General features: G+C 44.4%; 1 protein-coding gene across 1 annotated transcript in view; it reads right to left on the bottom strand.

Annotated features, from left to right (window-relative positions):
• The window catches only part of ESRRB (estrogen related receptor beta), a 70,056-nt gene extending 53,360 nt beyond the window's left edge, over window positions 1-16,696 (bottom strand). The window contains exon 1 of the mRNA XM_033952697.1: window positions 16,582-16,696. Within this exon, the coding sequence (XP_033808588.1) occupies window positions 16,582-16,631 (50 nt within the window). The 5' untranslated portion in view covers window positions 16,632-16,696. The remainder of the gene's footprint in view (window positions 1-16,581) is intronic.
• Between the last annotated feature and the right edge of the window lie 4,816 nt (window positions 16,697-21,512).

Here is a 21,512-nt window from a genome sequence, read left to right on the forward strand (position 1 = left end):
CCAGGGCTGATACACTCCAAGCTTGGAAATGTATTTGGTGGAATCATTAGATGAGTGGCAGTGCGCAGCCCAGCATCGGGTCTCTCACACTGACCAATCTGGGTCACTTGGACTTCCAGATTAGGACTGGGATACTAATTCTGTGCATGTTAGATGTTTGTATGGTTTTTTTTATGTTATATGATAATTTTGTAAACTGCTTAGGTTTAAGCAGGTTAGAAATCTTTTAAATAAATAAACTAACCTAAACTATGTTTTCTTAGGCTTCCACGGCTGGCGTCATGATTGTTGCAGTTGTTCAGGTCTTGCCGTGTCTGGGTAGGTAGAACTGATGTTTCAGCCATCACACTGTGACTTTCTTCATGGGGAGCTGTAAGGCCTGCACTTTGTCTTTATACATAGTGGATCCTCAAACCTGAGTGCTGTTGCGGCCAATCATACTTTGATGAAACTGGTCACACTGTAGAGGAAAGGCCGCAAGGGCCCAAGAGATCCCACAAGCTCTACAACATGGAAAAATCATAGTAGCCCTGGAGAAGGCTCAAAGAGGTGAGAGAGATAGCAGACACCCCAATAACTTCACTGGAGATAAAGGGCTCTCCATAAACAAAGCAGGGCAACCACTCATCCAAAAGAAACTTGGGACAAATGTCTTCTCCAGCCACCTCAATTTCTGACAGAATTTTAAAATGTGACCAACAGACTTTCCCGCCAGAATTTAAAATTGCGTCTAATGGACTTTCCCTCCACAATTCAAATTCATGACCAATAGATTTTCCTGCCTCAATCAACTCATACTTCAGCCAGTCAGGTTAGAGGAACCACAGCATGATGGCTGCAATGTCGGTTCTACGTACCCAGACGTGGCAAGACCCGGACAATAGCCCAAACTATTTAACCACTTAGCTATAACCATAGTCCATCTTTACCCAGATTAAAACATACAAAATGAATTATAAAACCAAATAACCACAACCATATTATCAGCTATCAGTTACTCAGTTAAAAATCCGATCAATCACTTAATGTAAAGCAAAGTCCTATTTGACGAATAATTGTTTAGGACCTGCTCAAATGGAACCATCAATTTAGCTGTTCTCAAAGATGAAAACCCAAGCCCGTCCTGAGGTGGGCAGGCTTCTTTCGCAATCAAAGTTACCCTCTCCCATCATTTACTGCCAACGATTAAGTTAGCCACAATGTCATGGATTCGTTGCAACTTGTGAAATTGCTGAGCCCCTCACTTAAATAGGGATTATAGCAATCCACCGCTGCTGCCTGGACTTTCTGTCATCCCCAGCTATTTTTGAGGCTTTTGCCCCCTGTCCTGGCCAAATCCAAAGGCCTCTGTTCTGTCCCTGTCAAACTGTCCAACCTCTTGGAATGTAATTCGACCTTCAACTGAATAGATAAAGGCGGAATAGAAAATCTGATTAACATAACGCAGACGAGGCACTAGTGGAATGAGGCATTATAGCATCACAATCTCAGCTCTGATTACCAGAAGCTGAAACTCAGAAAATGGAAAAAGGACCAAACAAAAGAAAACCAGAAGGAGCACAAAAGGCACCAAAAAGACTGTCACCAAGTGGTCAGGAAAGCGAAAAGAGAATATGAGGAGAGACTGGCGGGGGAAGCAAGAAACTTCAAACTATTCTTCAGGTATGTGAAGGGGAAACAACCAGCCAGGGAGGAAGTGGGACCATTGGTCGATGGAGACAGGAAGGGAGTGGTAAAGGAGGAAAAAGAGATAGCTGACAGGTTAAACAAGTTCTTCTCGTCAGTCTTCATGAGAGAGGACACATCCAATATCCCAGAACCCGAGGAGATCATAAACGGAGTCCATGATGAAAAGCTGGTCCAACTAGAGGTAAGCCAAGAGGATGTCCTCCGACAGATAGACAGACTGAAGAGCGACAAATCACCAGGTCCGGATGGCATCCACCCGAGGGTACTAAAAGAGCTGAGAAACGAAATAGCTGAAACACTTCGCCAAATATGTAACCTATCCTTAAAATCTGGGGAGATCCCAGAGGACTGGAAAATAGCAAATGTTACGCCCATCTTTAAGAAGGGATCAAGGGGGGACCCGGGAAACTTCAGGCCGGTGAGCTTGACCTCGGTCCTGGGAAAGATGATGGAAGCACTGGTCAAGGACACAATCTGCGAACACATAGACACAATCTGCGAACACATAGAAAGCAAGGGACAACTGAAGGCGAGCCAGCTTGGCTTCTGCAAGGGAAGGTCATGCCTCACGAACTTACTGTACTTCTTTGAGGGTAAACAGCCAGATGGATAAGGGGGAATCCATAGACATCATTTACCTTGACTTCCAAAAAGCCTTCGACAAGGTACCTCACGAACGGCTACTTAAGAAGCTGTGGAGCCACGGGGTGCAAGGAGATATCTACCGATGGATCAAACACTGGTTGGCAGGCAGGAAGCAGAGGGTTGGAGTAAAGGGCCATTACTCAGACTGGAAATGGTTCACGAGCGGAGTTCCACAGGGGTCGGTGCTGGGACCTCTATTGTTTAATATATTTATTAACGACCTGGAGACGGGGGACGAAATGTGAGGTTATTAAATTTGCTGATGACACCAAACTCTGCAGCAGGGTTAGAAGCACAGAAGACTGTGAAGACCTGCAAAGGGACCTAACGAGACTGGAAGACTGGGCAAAAAAAGTGGCAAATGAGTTTTAACATAGAGAAATGCAAGGTCATGCATGTAGGGAAAAAGAACCCGATGTTCAGCTACAAAATGGGGGGATCATTGCTAGGGGTGAGCTACCTTGAAAGAGACCTGGGGGTGATGGTGGACTCAACATTGAAAGCATCGGCACAATGTGCGACAGCCTCAAAGAAAGCGAACAGAATGTTGGGTATCACAACCAGGACGAAGGAAGTCATCATGCCGTTGTATCATGCAATGGTTCGCCCACATCTGGAATACTGTGTCCAGTACTGGTCGCCGCACCTCAAGAAGGACATGACAGTACTTGAGGGGGTCCAGAGAAGAGCGACTAAACTGATAAAAGGTATAGAAAACTTTTCATACGCTGACAGGTTGAAAATGCTGGGGTTGTTCTCCCTGGAAAAGCGGAGACTTAGAGGAGACATGATAGAAACCTTCAAAATCCTGAAGGGCATAGAGAAGGTAGACAGGGACAGATTCTTCAGACTGTGGGGAACCACAAGTACAAGGGCTCACTCAGAGAAACTGAAAGGGGACAAGTTTAAAACAAATGCCAGGAAGTTCTTTTTTACCCAGAGGGTGGTGGACACATGGAACGCGCTTCCGGAGGTTGTGATAGGCCAGAGCACATTACAGGGGTTCAAGGAAGGTTTGGATAGGTCGCTTGTTTGGGGCTAGCCAAAGAGTGTCGCTCAAAATGGCCACTTAGTGCCTAATGCAAAATCAGCTATTTTGGGAATGTTCTGAATTTCCACACAGAACCCCAGCAGAGGCAGGAAAATGCTGATCACTGTTGGCTGAAAATCAAGTCCCAGGTTTCATAAGATCTCTTCTGGTCTAACAGAGCAGCCGCTGAGCACCAGTACCTGGGAGGGAAAACCACCCTTAAAAAACCCCTGGAAAATAAAACCTGAGAGATTCAAAGGAGTAATTAATACTTCTGAACTGACCTCTCCAAAAATTTACTACAGCTGAGATTCCTCTAAATGTAGATGCATAAAAACTGGTTGGCCAAAAAAGCCGATTGAGGGTGGCAGCTTTGCCCTGATTTTCAGCATCAGGCTCGTAAATTAAGCTCATAACTCTAGGTGAGTGAACGGCAGGTCTAGATGTAGACATTGGGCCTTACGTATGCGTTCCCTTTACGAAAAGAGAGCCAGCCAAAGTACCTCACCCCCTTGATCCTGTGTATGTGGCTGAACCTCTTCAGAAAGGTGGTTATGGTAATAAATTCCAAGAAGTAAATAAATCAATTAATCACTACTAGGGCTTAGGCTTCTAAGTTTGGCTCCAAAGGTGCTTGTTTAGTTTTCAAATTTTGTTTGGGGAAAGTGGTTAAAGCTCCAGCCTCAGCACCCTCAGGTTGTGGGTTCAAACCCACGCTGCTCCTTGTGACCCTGGGCAAGTCACTTAATCTCCCATTGCCCCAGGTACATTAGATAGATTGTGAGCCCCCCCTCCCCCCCCAGGACAGGGAAAAAATGCTTGAGTACCTGGATAAATTCATGTAAACCATTCTGATCTCCCTGGGGGAGAACCATATAGAAAATTGACTTAATAGTGTGAAAGGTTTCAGCCACTGATAACCAGAGCTGGTATTGTGATGTCATAATGCCTCAATCCACCAATAAGAGCCAACTTCATCTGTGATGTCACAATGGCTGAATTGTCCTCTACTTGGCTCACTTGAACTACATTTGATTTCTAGGGTGGTGCAGTGCTTAAAGCTCCAGCCTGGGCAAGTCACTTACCGTATTTTCACGTAGATAACGCGTACCCGTGTAAAACGCACACACGGGTATAGCGCGCAGGAAACACACATTTATGTAAAGAAATTTTTATATACCGCGCTCACGGGTATACCGCGCATGCCGCCCCGACTCTCCTTTCACCCGCCCCGACTTTCCGTTCGCTGCCCCGACTCTCCTCTGGCTGCCCCCCCTTGAAGTCCTGTCCCCCCTTGAAGGTCTGCCTGTCCCCCCTTGAAGTACTGTCCCCATCCTGAAAGCCTGATGCCCCCCCCCGACACCCGAGAAAGGGCGGGACCGCCGGAAGAGGAAGCAGCGCAACAGGGCTCAGAGAAGGGGCAGGACCACCAGCAGAGGAAGCAGCTGGGCTCACTGGCATCCGGAAACAAGGTAGACAGCTTCTACATGGGGGAGGGGGGAGGCTGTGGGAGTGCGAGCGGTCCATCGGGGTGGGAGTGCGAGTGGTGGGGGTGCGAGCGGTCCTTCCGGATGATGAATCGGGCGTCGGGCGGGGTGGGAACTATGTAAAAAAAATTTTATATAGCGCGCTCAGGCGTATAACACGCAAGGTTATGCACGGTTTGTAAAATCGTGTATAACGCGCGCGTTATATGCGTGAAAATACGGTAATCCCCCCATTGCCCCTGGTCCATTAGATAGACTGTGAGCCCCCCCTCCCCCCCAGGACAGACAGGGAAAAAATGCTTGAGTAACTGAATAAACTCATTGTAAACCGTTCTGAGCTCCCCTGGGAGAAAGGTATAGAAAACGGAAGAAATAAATCAAAACCTCAATTTACAATGTATAAACCCTAAGAACAGAAGCTATTTCGCACGTTAACGAGGGCTAAAGCCCACTATTTTCCCATAATAATAAACTTCTCTTTATTATCATTTTGAGGAACTGGAAAAACTGGGACTGGTTAAGTTATAATTTCTGGTGGGAATCTTTATGCCACATTTTTTTAAATGGAACATATGATTGCTATACAGCAGGGACATTATAGGAAATTTAAGGATATTTGGGAGCCATTGACAAAATTCTGTAAGGAGTGATTATAGATTTTGCCCTTTGAACCTACATGTCCAGGGTGGGGAAATACTTTTCATTTAATTATGGTTGAGTGCAGTTGTTGGGTATATAGAAGGGGGGGGGAGGATACATGTATTTGTTATGAAAATATAATTGGATTGAATTTAAGTGCTGTTAACCCTTTCAGGACCATAAGGATCGTAGGCCAATTTTTGTGGTTTTGACGACATTTTTATGGTAAAAAGGGCTTGCAGATGCCAAAAAATTGATTTTTTTTGTGAAATATCATTATTTTTTTTTTTTTTAAATCAAACTTCTGGCTTATGGACAGTGTGGCAAGTGAATCTTCTCGTCAATCTGGCAACGACGCTAATGAATGAATGTCGGAACCAGTTTGTTTACATAAAGGCAGTATCATATGGAATCCGTACATATCAAATTTAGAACTGTAGACTATCCCAATCAAAATTTATAGGATTTTAAAGTTAGGGGACAAATATGTCCCTTGGTCCTGAAAGGGCTAAAGGGTAAAATGTCTGTATAATATGTTGCACTTATTTTTAGCTTTCAAATGAATATTTAAAAAAGTACAGTTGGAGCATAAAATTTGTATCCAAGAAAATGAAATGAAGAATATTCAAGTTGACTTGCAAGATTTAAAAACTTCAAGAATGAATTCTTCCCAGAAATGAAAGTTTCTAAACAAATAACTGAAACACTGATGAAAGATAATATCAATTGAAGGAGAAAATTGGAGTCTCTAGAAAACTTTTCCCGTAATAATAATCTTAGATTAATTAATTTTCCCAGCGTTGTGGAGGTAAGTCCTAGAGACATCTTAAAACGTTACTTAAAGGAAGTCCTAGAAATTACTGAGCCATTCACTCGAGTGGACTATTTGCCTATTAAAAGGGAAGAAAAATGAAAGGAAGATGGTCAACAGTCGCTTAATATTTCTACGGTCTTGGAGCTTTCGGATCGGGAGGTAGCAATGCCCACAACACTGAGACTTTTCTTTAAAAACAAACAGAAAGAATTTCTTGGGTATAAGATACAAATGTTCCCAGATCTGTGACGTGAATTTTTGTTCTTATAGCCAGGAGTTATTGCTCTTGGGGCGATCTTTTTTCTTTGTCACCCATGTAAATGTGCGATAATCTATCAAACGCAAAAATATGTCTTCTTTGATCCCAGCCAACTTACAACCTTCTTGTCAATGGCGTCTCTGAAAAAAGGAGAGGGAATTTGAGGACTCGGATTGATTGTTGATCACTTTTCTCCGTCTTCATTTTTTTTAATTTTCTAATATTATATTGTATATTCTCGCTGATGCTACATCTTGGTTTCTTTATTTGACTTAAAGTTAAGCTATATATACATTTTCTTATTAAGATAGCAGATAATCTGTTTAGTATTGTATTTTGCATTATATTTACTTTTGGCTTGACTTTACCTTTCTGTACAAGTGGATACTTGATATGTCATTGAAAAATGAAATAAAATAATTGAAACGGAAAAAAAAAAAAAAGGGAGAGGTGCCTGTCTGCAGGATCGCCAGGCCTTGTCCAGCCGGTGAACTGAAATGGGACGGTCTGGTCCCAAAAGAGGAGCTATGGATCGAATAGAAAGAGATGACATCCTGCGTAAAGGATTGTCCTCAAAAACTACTGAAGTAGAGGGGGAGGGGGAATGAAGTTCTTTAAATGGCTGGATTTGGAAACCCCGAAATCAGAGAACACCAGAAGATCAAAACCTGGCATGTGAACGGTTAAGGAGGGCTGATTTTCAATAACAAGACAAGAGACTGATCACTAGTGCATTGTGGACTGCTTGGTTCACAACCCCCCCCCCCCCCTCCTCCCATTATAAAACAGACCTTGAAGGGAAGAACTGGAAACAGTCGTACATTTCACTACTGGCTGTGACATGGTGTTGCGTCTCTTCCACTGGAAACGTCAGGGGAGAAGGAAGCAGAACCCCCAGAACCCCTAGCAAACAAAACCTCCCCGGGCCCAAGTGTGCATTTCTACAGGATTATTCTAGGAGTGCTGGTGTTAAGCTTTTTCCTGCCACTCCATGTAGGTAACACCGGTGAGAAATTCCTTAACCCCTATTTGTCTTGTTTCTCTGTTTTAATTAGCTTCCAAGATCTATTGAGAGTGTGGCGCAGTGGTTGAAACTACAGCCTCAGTACCCTGGGGTTATGGGTTCAAAGCTACGCTGCTCCTTGTGACCCTGGGCAAGTCACTTCATCCCCCCTTTGCCCAGGTACATTAGAACCCACCAGGACAGACAGGAAAAAATGCTTAATGTAGGAATGCTAAGTAGTAGTAATTCCCTCTATGCCTTTTGTTAGGGTTGTATCTGTCACTCCAAGTAGGTTACACTTCTCCGTGCCTTTTTCAAAATGCAAATTCTGTGCTGTAAATGCTGGCGGGATGCCACACAGATGTGACGCTTTCCACACAGGCCCCATCAAGGGTGCGCCTGTGTTACTGAACCAACAGATCAACCCTAACCCCAACTGCAATCCCGTCCCTTGAGTCAAGCACTTTCCACCCAGTCAGGACTCTCCCCTGGTCAGCTTAGTAGATGAAAAAATACAATATAGGTGAAAAGCACAAAATACCTGGAGTAAATACGAAGATTCTGTAATAAACCCTCATCAATGGCCAACTCTGCAAAAATCTAAGATAAGATTTGCCCTACTGGGTCAGACCAAAGATCCCTCTAGCCTGGCAAGATCTCCTGCTCCTGAACCTCACCATTCATCTGTCCAAACCTTTTGGAAGCCCAGCTACGAGAACTGCTCGCTCGTTTGCTGGGCAATGAGCTTAACTATGCGTTGATTGAAAAGCAGAGGTTCACCTGCTTGTTTTAAATGTGCTACATTATATTTAGAAGGATCGGAGAGGGAGAGTCATTTAGGAATTCAGGTGTCAAGTGATCTCCCATTACTTTTTAACCACTTATCAAGAAACTCCAGGAAGATCTGAGGGCGTAGAACAGAAGGTCAGTGTTCTTTTGGATGAGCTGTCTCCAAGCTCTCCTCATTCATATTCCCTGGAACACCTTGGACAGATGGCGAGGCTTGATTTGGGCCTATATTGGAGAAGTCTTGCTAAGTCATAAAGAGTTGGGCATAGTTATTATACAGCATCGCAAAGGGACCGGAAGGAGGATGATAGTGTTAAACCTTAAGCTGGGCTTACCATTCACCTTCACTTCAGAGACCGCTTTGGTCTCCAGGAATGAAAACAGGGCAATTAAGCATAATTAACCTATTTGCACAACATAGTTTGCCAATTTGGAGACTGGTGAGCCACAAACTGTGTGTGTGTGGTGGGTTTCAACACTGAATTCTGTGACTGTTTCATTCTCTTGCTCAAAGGTGAAATCTGGGGTTTTAGCTGGTAAATGGAGGACTTACGGTTTATACAAATATCTGTCAACTGAAACTTTTGACACCAAACAAACGGCGTTTAACTTACCCCACTCACTTTTATTTGTATTTACGGTGCATTTAAGTGATTTTACTCCATTGTGTCTTTCATAATTAGATTGCAGTGGTTGATGTACGGCGCTGCGTGCATCTGTTAGCACTATAGAAGTAATAAATAGTAGTAGAAAGTGAGAATAACGAGACCTTAGAATGGAATGGAAACGCTCTGGCTTTAGAGGCCTTCAGTTCGTTATTGTGTAATTACTGTTCTGGGAAATTTAAATACATTCAATACTGGAAACAGGATCTGCCGAAAGAATTAATAGATACTCAGTGGCAGGATGTTATTACGGTAGCTAATACAGCAAATATTTTGATGCAACTTAAAGAAAATAATTAGACAGTGCCGATGAGATGGTATATGTGCCTGGAACGCCTTCCCAAAATTAACTGCATGCCCTGGATCGGTAGCATGGAACATTACTACCCCTTGGGTTTTGGCCAGGTACTAGGGACCTTGATTAGCCACGGTGAGAATGGGCTTCTGGGCTTGATGGACCATTGGTCTGTCCCAGTAAGGCTATTCTTATACTTATAACATGCTAGAGAGGGTCTGTCCCAGTAAGGCTATTCTTATACTTATAACATGCTAGAGAGGGTGAGGACATACAGGGGCCTATCTTCATAATCAAATCTAATATTTGTGTGTCGCGCACACCTAAGCAGAGTCTAGGCGACTTGAGGAAGGAAAAGAAGCAAGGGTAAGGAGGGAGGCTGGAGAGGAAGGGGGACAGGGAATGAAGATCCTAGATGTATTAAGTATGGCGATCTTAGAAGAATTAGAGTGAGGTTTTCAGTTTCTTCTGGAATAGGGCATGGTTGGCTTCAGTTCTTATAGTCTCTGCGAGATCATTCCAGATTTTGACTCCAAGGAAGGTGAACATGGCCTGGAAGGTTCTTCTGTATTTCAGGTTTTTTGTCGAGGGGAGATTCAGTTGAATTCTGGTGAGGTGGACCATGCATTGGTCAGGAACATAAGAACATAAGAAGTTGCCTCCACTGGGTCAGACCAGAGGTCCATCCTGCCCAGCGGTCCGCTCCCGCAGCGGCCCATCAGGTTCGCGACCTGTGAAGTGGTTTCTGACCACTTCTATAACCTACCTCAAGTTCTATCTGTACCCCTCTATCCCCTTATCCTCCAGGAACCTATCCAAACCTTCCTTGAACCCCTGTACAGAGTTCTGGCTTATCACCTCCTCCGGAAGCTTGTTCCATGTGTCCACCATCCCTCTGGGTAATGGACACATGGAACAAGCTTCCGGAGGAGGTGATAAGCCAGAACTCTGTACAGGGGTTCAAGGAAGGTTTGGATAGGTTCCTGGAGTTTGATGAGTGATGGGATTGTCCATATGTGGCATCATTTTGGACTAGTCAAATGGTCAGTGTGCAAATTCAGCCCTCTCTGGCTTTTTGTTTGATTTCTCTAGAACTTTCTGTGTTTTTGAACAGTCACAGGAAAATTCTAGCTGTTTGATGGCAGTAACATACTATATATCATAGCTTCTGAATGGAAAATCTCTTCAAAGCTGACACTGAATGCCTGGCACCATGAGTTGTGATTTCATCTGCAGATGGAGCAATTAATAGTGAGAAGGATCAACACCACCTCTAAATATGAGAAGAAATGGAGTTTACTTAAGTCCTATCTAAATGTACAGTATAGAACTTATGTCAGATGTGTTTCACATGGGGCACTTATGAAGGGGAGCTGAAAGCTTCTCAGCCCAAGAAGAGAATGACGTGAATATGGTTCAATCAATGATCTGAAACAATGTCAAAACAGAATTTCGTTTCTGCAAATTGGCACTCAATGAAATAAGATAACACTTTTCAGCTATAGTGGCAATTTAGGAAGCTGGTTGGTTGAGCTGAGAACTTTTCAGCACCTCTTCTTTCAGTTTCTGGTAACCAGAGCTGATACTGTGATGTCATAATGCCTCATTCCACCAATAAGAGCCAATCTCATCAGTGATGTCACAATGTCTTGATTGTCCTATACTTAGCTCACTTTTATGATATACCAGGGGGTGCTGAAAAGTTCTCAGCTCAACCAACCAGCTTCCTAAATTGCCACTATAGCTGAAAAGTGTTATCTTATTTCATTGAGTGCCAATTTGCAGAAACAAAATTCTGTTTTGACATTGTTTCAGATCATTGATTGAACCATATTCACGTCATTCTCTTCTTGCTTGAGCTGAGAATTTTTCAGTACCCCCTTATATGGTTAGAAGCTGCAAAGTGAAAAAACACCACGAACACCTTCTCTCTCACCAAGCAATCCTATGGGGCAAAGACCTAGACCAACTGCTTTCGCCCACTACATACGGGGAATTCAGGAAACGCCTAAAAACATACCTGTTCCAGAAATACCTAAACAACTGACCCGCTCTCCCTCTCCTTCCCCCCTCCCTATTCCACCTGAACTTACAGCACTGTTATAAATATAATCTGTTATCTTCATCTTATCGTAACTTTACGTTGCTATTTATTCCCTGTCGGACATTACCTACTAAAATGTACATCTTACATTTTCGCTCGGCAAATTGTATTTCTATACTATTGCCTCCTGAGGTCTCTGATCTCTGTATTTCCTCTGAATATCTACTTATTGTATTTTGCTGAATGTCCAGCACTCTTGATTGTAAACCGCCTAGAAGTCGCAAGATTGTGGCGGTATAGAAGAATAAAGTTATTATTATTATTATTATATGGGTCCTTAGTTTGATGTAGCCCACCACAGGGGAGGGGGGATTCTGTTCAGTTCTTATGCTTGGGGGGGGGAATGCACCAGTGTACTTCATTGATGACTGGTTGCTTCTATGTTGTGTTGCTTTGTATATGTCGGTTTACCATGCTCTGAATTTGAATAAAAAAATTAAAGTTTAAAAGAAAAATAAATGTGCTACAAAACATGTCTGAAAACCTTTCCTGCTCATTTCAATGGGTCCCTGGTTTGGGTAGGATTTGGTCTCTTTTGCAAGCTGAGAAGCCCCAACCTCTTTAGTGAGACCCAGTTTTGCCCTCTTTTTACTTCCATGCAGATGTTGAGTTGCAGAGAATTTTTATTGATTTATTTATTCAGGGGAGCTGAGAACGGTTTCCATGCATTTATTCAGGTCCTCAAGCAGTTTTCCCTGGCTGTCCCGGGGGGCTCACAATCTGGGGCAATGAGGGGATTAAGTGACTTGCCCAGGGTCACAAGGAGCAGCGTGGGATTTGAGCCCACAACCTCAGGGTGCTGCGCTGTGTCTGGTGCTGATAACAGCTGTAGAGCTATTTCTGTGTCTGTATCTCTTTACCACACTGGATATTCTTTTGGGGGAGGGGAGAGAGCATTTGAATATTATCTATTGCGCATTGATCTTTTCTGATTATTGACCTTTATTTTGTTAATAGTTAAATATTTTTAATTTTTTTTTAAAGTCAATATTCTGGTTGCTGTAGGCAACCAAATCCCTTCCTCAGGACCACAAAATGATCTCATGCTGCTGATCAGAAAAAGGAATCAGCTTGAGAGAGACGCGAAATTCCTTGTAACCCTCTCTCCTTTCCCTTGAACTCTGGTGCCAGGCTCAGCTCTTCTCTCCCCCCCCCCCCCCCCACACCATTGGCTGGGGAATTCTGGAAGGACCCAGAAATTCTCCTATAGCTCACCTCCAGCTGAATCATCCTGATAATTTGACAGCAATGCCGGGTTCAGGCTAAGTCCTAAGCTTCAGGGTGAACCTCAAATTCTCCAGTGAAATGCACCATGTATGAAATAATCATCAATTGCCCCCCAGCACATATCAAGACTCAAAATGTTTCTAGTGACTGGAGCTGAGAGGCGACACTCTATTATAACATTTTGGGAGCAATCTGTATTTCCATGGTTGATTGATTCACTTTTTAAATCCAATCCAGGGGGGGGGGGGGGGGGAAACAGTGCCAGCTTGTATTAAATAGACGTTTCCCTTATTAAAGCATGTGTGGTACATTCAGAATAAAAATGAAATATATAAATGATTAAAATTGCAATTGAATTGTTTGGTTTGGTTTTCTTTTATTTAAAGGTGAGAGAAAAGTTCCTGAGCTTTGAGTCCTACGACTGTCTCTGTTGAAGCCACTGAACTGATGGGATCCAACGGATTTGGGCTTAGAGACCGTCTAACCCTACAGAAGAGCAGAGCAGTACCGCAGAGCTCTTGGGGGAAGGGGGGAAGGGATTGGTCATTCTCTAGCCCAGTGGTCTGAAACTTGCGGCCCGCCAGGTCCTATTTTGAGGCCCACGGTATGTTTATCATAATCCCAAAAGTAAAATAAAACCGTTTCTTGATCATATGTCTCTTTAATAATAATATAAATGACAATATTATTATTAAGACTTAGCCATATAAATTGTCATTTCTTTAATAAGACATGAACTCTTTTTTCTACCTACAAATCCAAAATGTGGCCCTGCAGAGGGTTTGAGTTGGAGACCAGGTTGTCTCTGTCTTTCCAGGGAGCTCTACCTCACTCACTGCTTTATATTTTCGCGATGAAAGGTTTTTCTAAAGCAAAATGAAAGACGCTAGGGGCAAAGAGGGAGAAAATGCATTCAAGAAAATCCCCCCTGGGTGGAGAGAGACTTTCGCCTGCTGCAATCCGACAGTCCAGAAAGTGAAAGCCATTTGCATCTCTCTGCAGGAGGATGTCTCTCCTCTCCCAGACCAGCTCCCGTTGGAGGGGGGGACACAGAGCTCGGCTTCGGACTGTGGATGGGGAGAAGAGACCCAGAGTCAGGAATGCCTGGGGGGGGGTCAGTACTTGCAGCAGCCGAAGCCAATACACCGGAATCAGAGCTCACAAATCACAGGGGGGGACACACGAAGGTCAAGGAGTGGGGCTGGGGAAGGAAGGAGGGAAAGACCTTCACTCAGCCCCATCACTGCATGCGAAGAGACAGCCAAAATCCCATCTGCGAAGAACGATTTCAAAAGACATCCAGCCTCGAGTCTGCATTCCCTAATTCTCTCTCAAGTCACACAGGAAACTTTTCTGAGAAGAATAAAACTTAGAATTTCTTGCACACTTTTTCGTTTCAGTGACGCAGTATGAAACGAAACGAAAAGCGTGCAAGAAGTTGGACGTTTCGTGGCTCCACATCAGAACTTTCCATCAATTGCAAAATCTAAACATTAAAAGAAAGACGAATGGTTCTTAATCAAATGAATGCAATTCCTTGCTCACTAGACTTGGACTGCAGGTCGGTATCCCACACGCTTTGCACGACATCCTGATTGTCAGCTCTTTCGAGCAGGGACTGTCTTCTTCCTTGTGGCTCAGTCTGTACAGCGCTGCGTACGTCTGGTAGCACTATAGAAATACTTCATAGTCGTAGTAGGAAAAGGTTGCAAACGAAGTCCAGGTGTCTTCAGACCCTCTGCTGAATTGGCTACAAAACCCGACACTAGACCAAGTCTCCTCCAGCAAAGTCTAGCCTAATTCTAATCTGGTCTAAACTCGGACTGTATCTGTTAGCAAATGTCACATAACTGCAGGACTTTGGCTTCGCTCACTTAAATCCCAGAGGTCATAGGCAGTCCTTTGCCCTTTTGTGGCACTGGAGATTTGGGACTTGTATCTGCACTGGCAAATCACACCTGCCCCTCCCTGTCATGGGCAGACAGAAATGGAGAGGAGGCAGCCCCCAGAACCAGGTCTCTGAACCCCTCCCCCCTTAACATCTCGGTGCTGTCTCCTTCCTAGTGCAAGGAAAGTGAAAGAGAGAAGAAATGGCAAATCATAAAATGTAAGAAACTGGAAAAGAGTAAAGCTCCAGAGTACCAACCTCCCATCTCAGAGGACACTGCACGGTCAGGGGGGAAACAAGACAAAAGGTCACGCAGAAGGGGGACAACTGACAGCAAGGATGCCCAAGGAGACTTACCAAAGGGTAGAAAGGTGGACACAAAGCAGACCTGGATATGTCTCCAGACTCTGCAGGAGTCTTGAGGGCACCCGGGAGGCGTTCCAGAGAGCTTGTCAACAGGAGCATCTTCCAGTGGCATTTTAGCTTTCATCCCATCCCAGCAAACGAATAACGAGTCAGAGAGAGAGAGCCTTCAAGTCCAGGCCAGGTTTTCAAGATGTCCCTAATGAATATCCATGAGATGCAAAGCTCTCACATGCATATTCATTAGGGTACCCCTAAAACCTGACCCGAAAGCAGCCCTTGATGGGGTATGAAGACCAAAGCCTGGGGTGGGTTCGTGTTCCACTTTCTGGGGGGAACCAAGGACTCCTTAATGCACGGAATAGCGCATGCTAATTTGCCGAGTCTTCTCCACACTCTCGGCACACAGGGGGTGTGGAGAGTTCCTCAGCAAGAGTTTGCGAGCATAATTCGTTCCGAAAACATGCTTGTAATCCAAAACACTCATAGATCAAAGCAAATTTTCCCATAAGAAATAATGGAAACTCCAAAACTTTAATACAAAATACTGGATGTACTCGTATTGCAAGACCTTGCTTGTATATCAAGTTAAAATTGAATCAAATGTTTTTGACACTTGCTTGTATATGGGGATGGGGATGGGACTTGCATTGGCCATGGATGGAGCCAACATGCTCTGACCCAGTCTGGCTTCTTATGTTCTCAGGTCCCCAATGGAGTCAGTTCCAAAGGGAAGAGGGGTTAGACGATGTTTAAAGGGAGGTCCTGACATGAAGGGGGTCCACAAATGCATTCGTTGATCTACATGTCCTACCTGGATTTCCTTGTTGAATGTCTCTCTCATCTCTGAATTGGAATTACAAATCACAGCTCCGTGTGACACTACACAACCACTGCCTCTGGGGCTCTCTACAAACACTAAATCATGTGGGGGGGGTGTGGAATATAAATCTTATAGTTTCCAAACAACTTACAAAAACATAGCAAAAAATAGAGAACAATCACACCCTCTTCACACAGATTCAGCTGTGCTTGTGTGTCGGTGTACTCTTTACGCTGGGTTGGTGCCTCTGGAGAGTGTTTGAAATTAGGATAAAGCACAATAAAATTGACATGCAGAGCTTATACAGGGGGGCCCCATGTGAGGGGTATTTCCATGCACTTTATACTGGGGGGATGCATTTGGGAAGATGCATATTTGGCTGTAGATGGACGTCTCAGGGTGGGCTCCTTTCCCTGCTCCGGCTGCCCCCCAGTCTCTGTCCATGTCTTTTCTCCCCCTGTATGGGATTCTTCCATCTGCTACAGCAACAGCAGAAAGAAACTTTTTGCCCAAGTGAGCAAAGCAGCAAGCAGGGGTTGAAACTCTCTAGAAACAGAAAACCTCTTAAACACCGCCCTCCTCTGCCCCCCCCAACACACACACAATGCAAATCCACACACTCCCTGCCCCCCCCCCCAATGCCCCAACACACACTTACACCCGAACAGGCGCTTTAAGGCCAGAGCCGGGAATGGAACCCCTCTCCTCCTCCCATCACACAGAACCCTTGTTTGCAGGACGGCACATGTCAGAAACTGCAGTGCAGCGCAATGAGAAGCAGCCAAGGAAGGGGACCCAATCGGGATCTCCACCCCCCTCCACCAACCCCACCACCACCACCACCACACAAAGGGCACTTACTGGCTGTGGTAACTGAGAGGCTCCGAGAGGCAGAGTCCAGATAAGTCCATCAGTCCAGCTTTAGCTCCCGCAGAGAGACCGAGGCAGTCACAGCGGTGACCGCAGCTTAAGAGGCAGATGCTGAAAGAGACAGGCAGACAGCTATTGGTCACAGAGGAGGAGGAGGCTGGGAGAGCAACACATACCCACACCTGGGCACAGAGGGACTCCCATCTCTAACACAGCCAGGGACAAAAGGGGGCTGAGAGATGAGGCTGCGAGAGGAGAACACCAGCTCCAGGGAAACTAATTCCCCCCACCACCACCACCACTGACAGGCACAGAGTGGACTCCTCCCCCGAGAGACAAGCAGGGGTTTGGAGAGAGGGAACCTCCCCCAAGGAGAGCTGACACTCAGGGGGCTGAGAGGGTGTGAGGGGAAATGCACTTCAGAAAAAACCAGACGAATACAAGAACTGCATAGTGGGTCAGACCAATGGTCCATTTCATCCAGCAACATTCCTTGCAACCGATCCAGAACAAGCAGTGCTTTCCCTTCCCCTATGTCTCTCTCAATAGCAGTCTATGGATTTTTCTACACCTTTCTTAAAGCCAGCTACGCTAACCACTGTAACCACAGCTACAGCTTAACTAGTCTTTGAGTAAGAAAAGTATTTTCTCCTATTTGTTTTAAAAGCTTTCCCATGTAACTTCATTCAGCGTCCTCTGCTTTTTCTATTTTTTGAAAGGATGAAAAATTGATTCACTCTTACCTATTCTACACACCCAGAATTTTTCCCCATCAACCATCTCTTATCCAAGCGACCCAAACATTTTGGTTCTTCTTCTTTGAACCTTTTCTAATTCCAGAACTGTGCACAATACTCAAGATGAGGTCACACCAAGGAGCGATACAGAGGCATTATAATATACTCAGTCTTATTTACCATCCCTTTTAAAATAATTCCTAGCATCCTCTTTGCTTTTTTGGCCACAGCTGCACACTGGGTAGAAGATTTCAGCAAAGTATTTGGGGGAAGAGCAAGCTATTCAGGAAGGACGGACTCCACCTCAGCAGAGATGGAACGAGGCTACTTGCAAGCAACATGAAGAGAGAAGTTGAGAGGCTTTTAAACTAGGAAGACGGGGAAAGCCGACAGTTGACCGAAAGAGAGAGTTGATGGTTCAGGAACCGGTATACCCGGAGGATACCATACAGGAAGATAGAGGGGAAGACTCACCGGATGGCAGGCAAACAGACCGAAAGGGACACAAGAGGGAAGGAAATGCAAGAAAGAAACAGGCCACAAGCTCAAGTGTATGTACACGAGCGCAAGGAGCCTTAGAAATAAGATGGGTGAATTAGAAGCTATGGCACAAAAAGACAACATTGACATCATAGGCATCACGGAAACATGGTGGACTGAACAGAGGAGATTGAGAGGGCACATGATCGAAACATTCAGTGTACTGAAGGGAATAGACTTAGTAGATAAGGACAGGTTGTTCACCCTCTCCAAGGTAGGGAGAACAAGAGGACACTCTCTAAAATTGAAAGGGAATAGATTCCGTACAAACTTAAGGAAGTTCTTCTTCACCCAGAGAGTGGTAGAAAACTGGAACGCTCTTCTGGTGTCTGTCATAGGGGAAAACACCCTCCAGGGATTCAAATAGGGGAAAACACCCTCCAGGGATTCAAGACAAAGTTAGATAAGTTCCTGCTGAACCGGAACGTACGCAGGTAGGGCTAGTCTCAGGGTGCTGGTCTTTGACCAGAGGGCCACTGCGTGAGCGGACTGCTGGGCACGATGGACCATTGGTCTGACCCAGCAGCAGCAATTCTTATGTTCTTATGTACAATGACACCCAGAGCTTTTTCTTGGGTGCTGGCTCCTAAGCTGGACCCTAGCATAAGGGAACTACGATTTGGATTATTCTTCCCGATGTGCATTACTTTGCATTAAATTTCATCTCCCAGTTTCCTATGGTCTTCCTGCAAAATTTTTCACAGTCTTCATGTGGTCTCACAAGTTTGAATAGTTTAGTGTCATCTGCAAATTTAATCACCTCACTCGTTCTTGTAGGATGAATTTAAAACAAGATTTTAATAATGATACCGTTAGTTAATGTATTCTTGTGTTTGTCTTGTTGAAACTTGTTTAGCATTTCTTAAATAAGTATGCATGTAATTTTGTAAACTGCTTAGTTATTATGCGGTATATAAATTTTTAAATAAATAAATTTCCAGATCATTTATAAATAAGTTAAATAGCACCGGTCCCATTTCGGACCCCTGTGGCACTCCACTGTTTATTCTCCTCCATTGAGAAAAATGACCATTTAACCTTACCCTCTGTTTTCTATCCGATAACCAATTCCTAATCCATAATTGAACATTTAGCAAAGAGAGGCAGCTATCTCCCATTGAATATTAGCACTTAGCCAGCCAATGGTATCAAATGGCACCCCGCCCCCTACCGTGCATGCTCCTTTCCCTTTCCCCGTACCTTTTTAACTTCTCTGGTGTGAGCAGCATGCCCACATTGGTGTCAGCTTGCCCTTTGACGTCACTTCCTAGGCACAGGTCCCGGAAGTGACATCCGAGAGAGCGCTGATGCTGACGTAGGCAGCAACCTTGCACCGGGTAAGTAAAAAAGGTCTGGAGGAAAGCAAAGGGGGTGGAGAGGAGTGTTACTGCGCCCTTGGGAAGACTGCGGCCCGTGGACCGCACCCCCTTACTAAGCCACTGAACAGACAGAATCAATTCCTGGCTGCTTCAATAGTGCTGACTATTGGGTGGTTTATGGTTTTGCCTCCAACACAGTCATTCTCCCCAGAGAGCTCAGAACGGGCTCTTACCTCTCTTTGCTTTCCTTATCAGTACTTTGCATTGATTACTTTTGACCATCGACTGCTATTGACAATAGTAGTAAGTGGTGTACAATATTCTAACAAAATGCAAAGCTTTAGAAATCCCAATATAAGTGACCTCCCTGAAAATGCCCCTGCCACAGAGAGAGAGTCAGTGGATTTTTCAGGAGGTCACTGAGTGGTGAACTAGGCCTAGCAAGTCCAGTGGGAGGTGTAGGAGGATAGAAAAGGGATGTTCAGAAGAACTTCTGGGCATTTGGTCATCCTGTTTCTCCCTAACCGAGGGAGACGTCGTTTGGATTTTGAAGAGAAGAAGGAATTGGAGTTGGTTGAGAGAACCAGTTGAGGCTTTTGGTGTCCCTGCGTCCTTAGGGAGGCTCCTTTTGTCCCTGGGAGTGGGAGCGAGATGACTGATTCTGAGAAGGAAACTTAAGGACTTGGTTTTCCTACTTCTCTTGCCAAGTTCCCGTTCATTGAAGGAGATCTCTCTTTTTGTACCTGGGAAGGGAAGGACAGAGAGACTATAATTACTCCCAGCAGAGTACCAAGAGAAGAAAGAGGATATGGACGTTTGAGGTTTGAACTGTTATGAAATGCTTTTTGAACCTGCTGAGAAGAAAGCGTAAATAGTTTTGCAATTGATTTAACATCAAAGTTCAATAAAACATTCAAGTTTGTTCAGTTACACCTTGGACCTGGCCCTGGGATTACATCTTCTCCAGCCTACCAGAGTTGTTTGGCCCCGGTCTACACCCAAGCTCAGTACTAAATGTGAGACTGTGAGTGTCTCAAATAAGAAACTGGTTGCAGGTCTTCAGTTGGACAGAGCCCTGTGGGATGGCCATGAGGTGGGAAGCCAGAGCTACATATACAATATAATTATATCGTTACAAATACCTAAAATCACCCTTTGCATTTAACTTGCCATTCCTTGTGCTGTTTCCTATTATTTTCATAAGAATAGCCTTACTGGGTCAGACTAATGGTCCATCAAGCCCAGTAGCCCGTTTTCACGGTGGCCAATCCAGGACACTAGTACCTGGCCAAAACCCAAGGTGTAGCAATATTCTATGCTACCAATACAGGGCAAGCAGTGGCTTCCCCCATGTCTTTCTCAATAACAAACTATGGACTTTTCCTCCAGGAACTTGTCCAAATCTTTCTTAAAACCAGCTATGCTATCCGCTCTTACCACAATCTCTAGCAATGCGTTCCAAAGCTTAACTATTCTCTGAGTGAAAAAAAATTTCCTCCTATTGGTTTTAAAAGTAATTCCCTATAACTTCATCGAGTGTCCCCTAGCCTTTGTAATTTTTGACGGAGCGAAAAATCGATCCGCTTGTACCCGTTCTACTCCACTCAGGATTTTGTAGCCTTCAATCATATTTCCCCTCAGCTGTCTCTTTTCCAAGTAGAAGAGCCTTAACTTTTTTAGTCTTTCCTCATACGAGAGGAGTTCCATCCCCTTTACCATCTTGGGCGCTCTTCTTTGAATGTTTTCTAGTGCTACTATATCTTTCTTGAGATAAGGAGCCCAGAATTGAACGCAATACTCTAGATGAGGTCACATCATGGAGCGATACAGGGGCACTATAGCATTCTTAGTCTTGTTAACCATCCCTTTTAAAATAATTCCTAGCATCCTGTTTGCTTTTCTGGCTGCTGACACACTTTGAGTGGAAGGTTTCATTGTATTGTCTATCTTGATACCCAGATCCTTTTCTTGGATGCATCCGGTAATTGTGATTCAGGTTATTCTTCCCAATGTGCATCATTTTGCATCTGTCCACATTAAATTTCATCTGCCACTTGACCGCCCAGTCTTCCAAATTCCTAAGGTCTGCCTGCAATTTTTCACAATCCGCTTGCGTTTTAACAACTTTTAACAGTTTATTGTCATCTGCAAATTTAATCACCTCACGCATCGTTCCAATTTCCAGATCATTTATAAATGTTAAATAGCTCTGCTCCTAGTGCTGACCCCTGTGGCACTCCACTGTTTACTCTCCTCCATTGAGAAAAATGGCTGTTCTTATTATTCAGATCCTGATCAACCAGTCCTAATATACAGGAGTAAAATC

Source organism: Geotrypetes seraphini, chromosome 7 (assembly GCF_902459505.1).
Source record: "Geotrypetes seraphini chromosome 7, aGeoSer1.1, whole genome shotgun sequence".
NCBI classification, from domain to species: domain Eukaryota; kingdom Metazoa; phylum Chordata; class Amphibia; order Gymnophiona; family Dermophiidae; genus Geotrypetes; species Geotrypetes seraphini.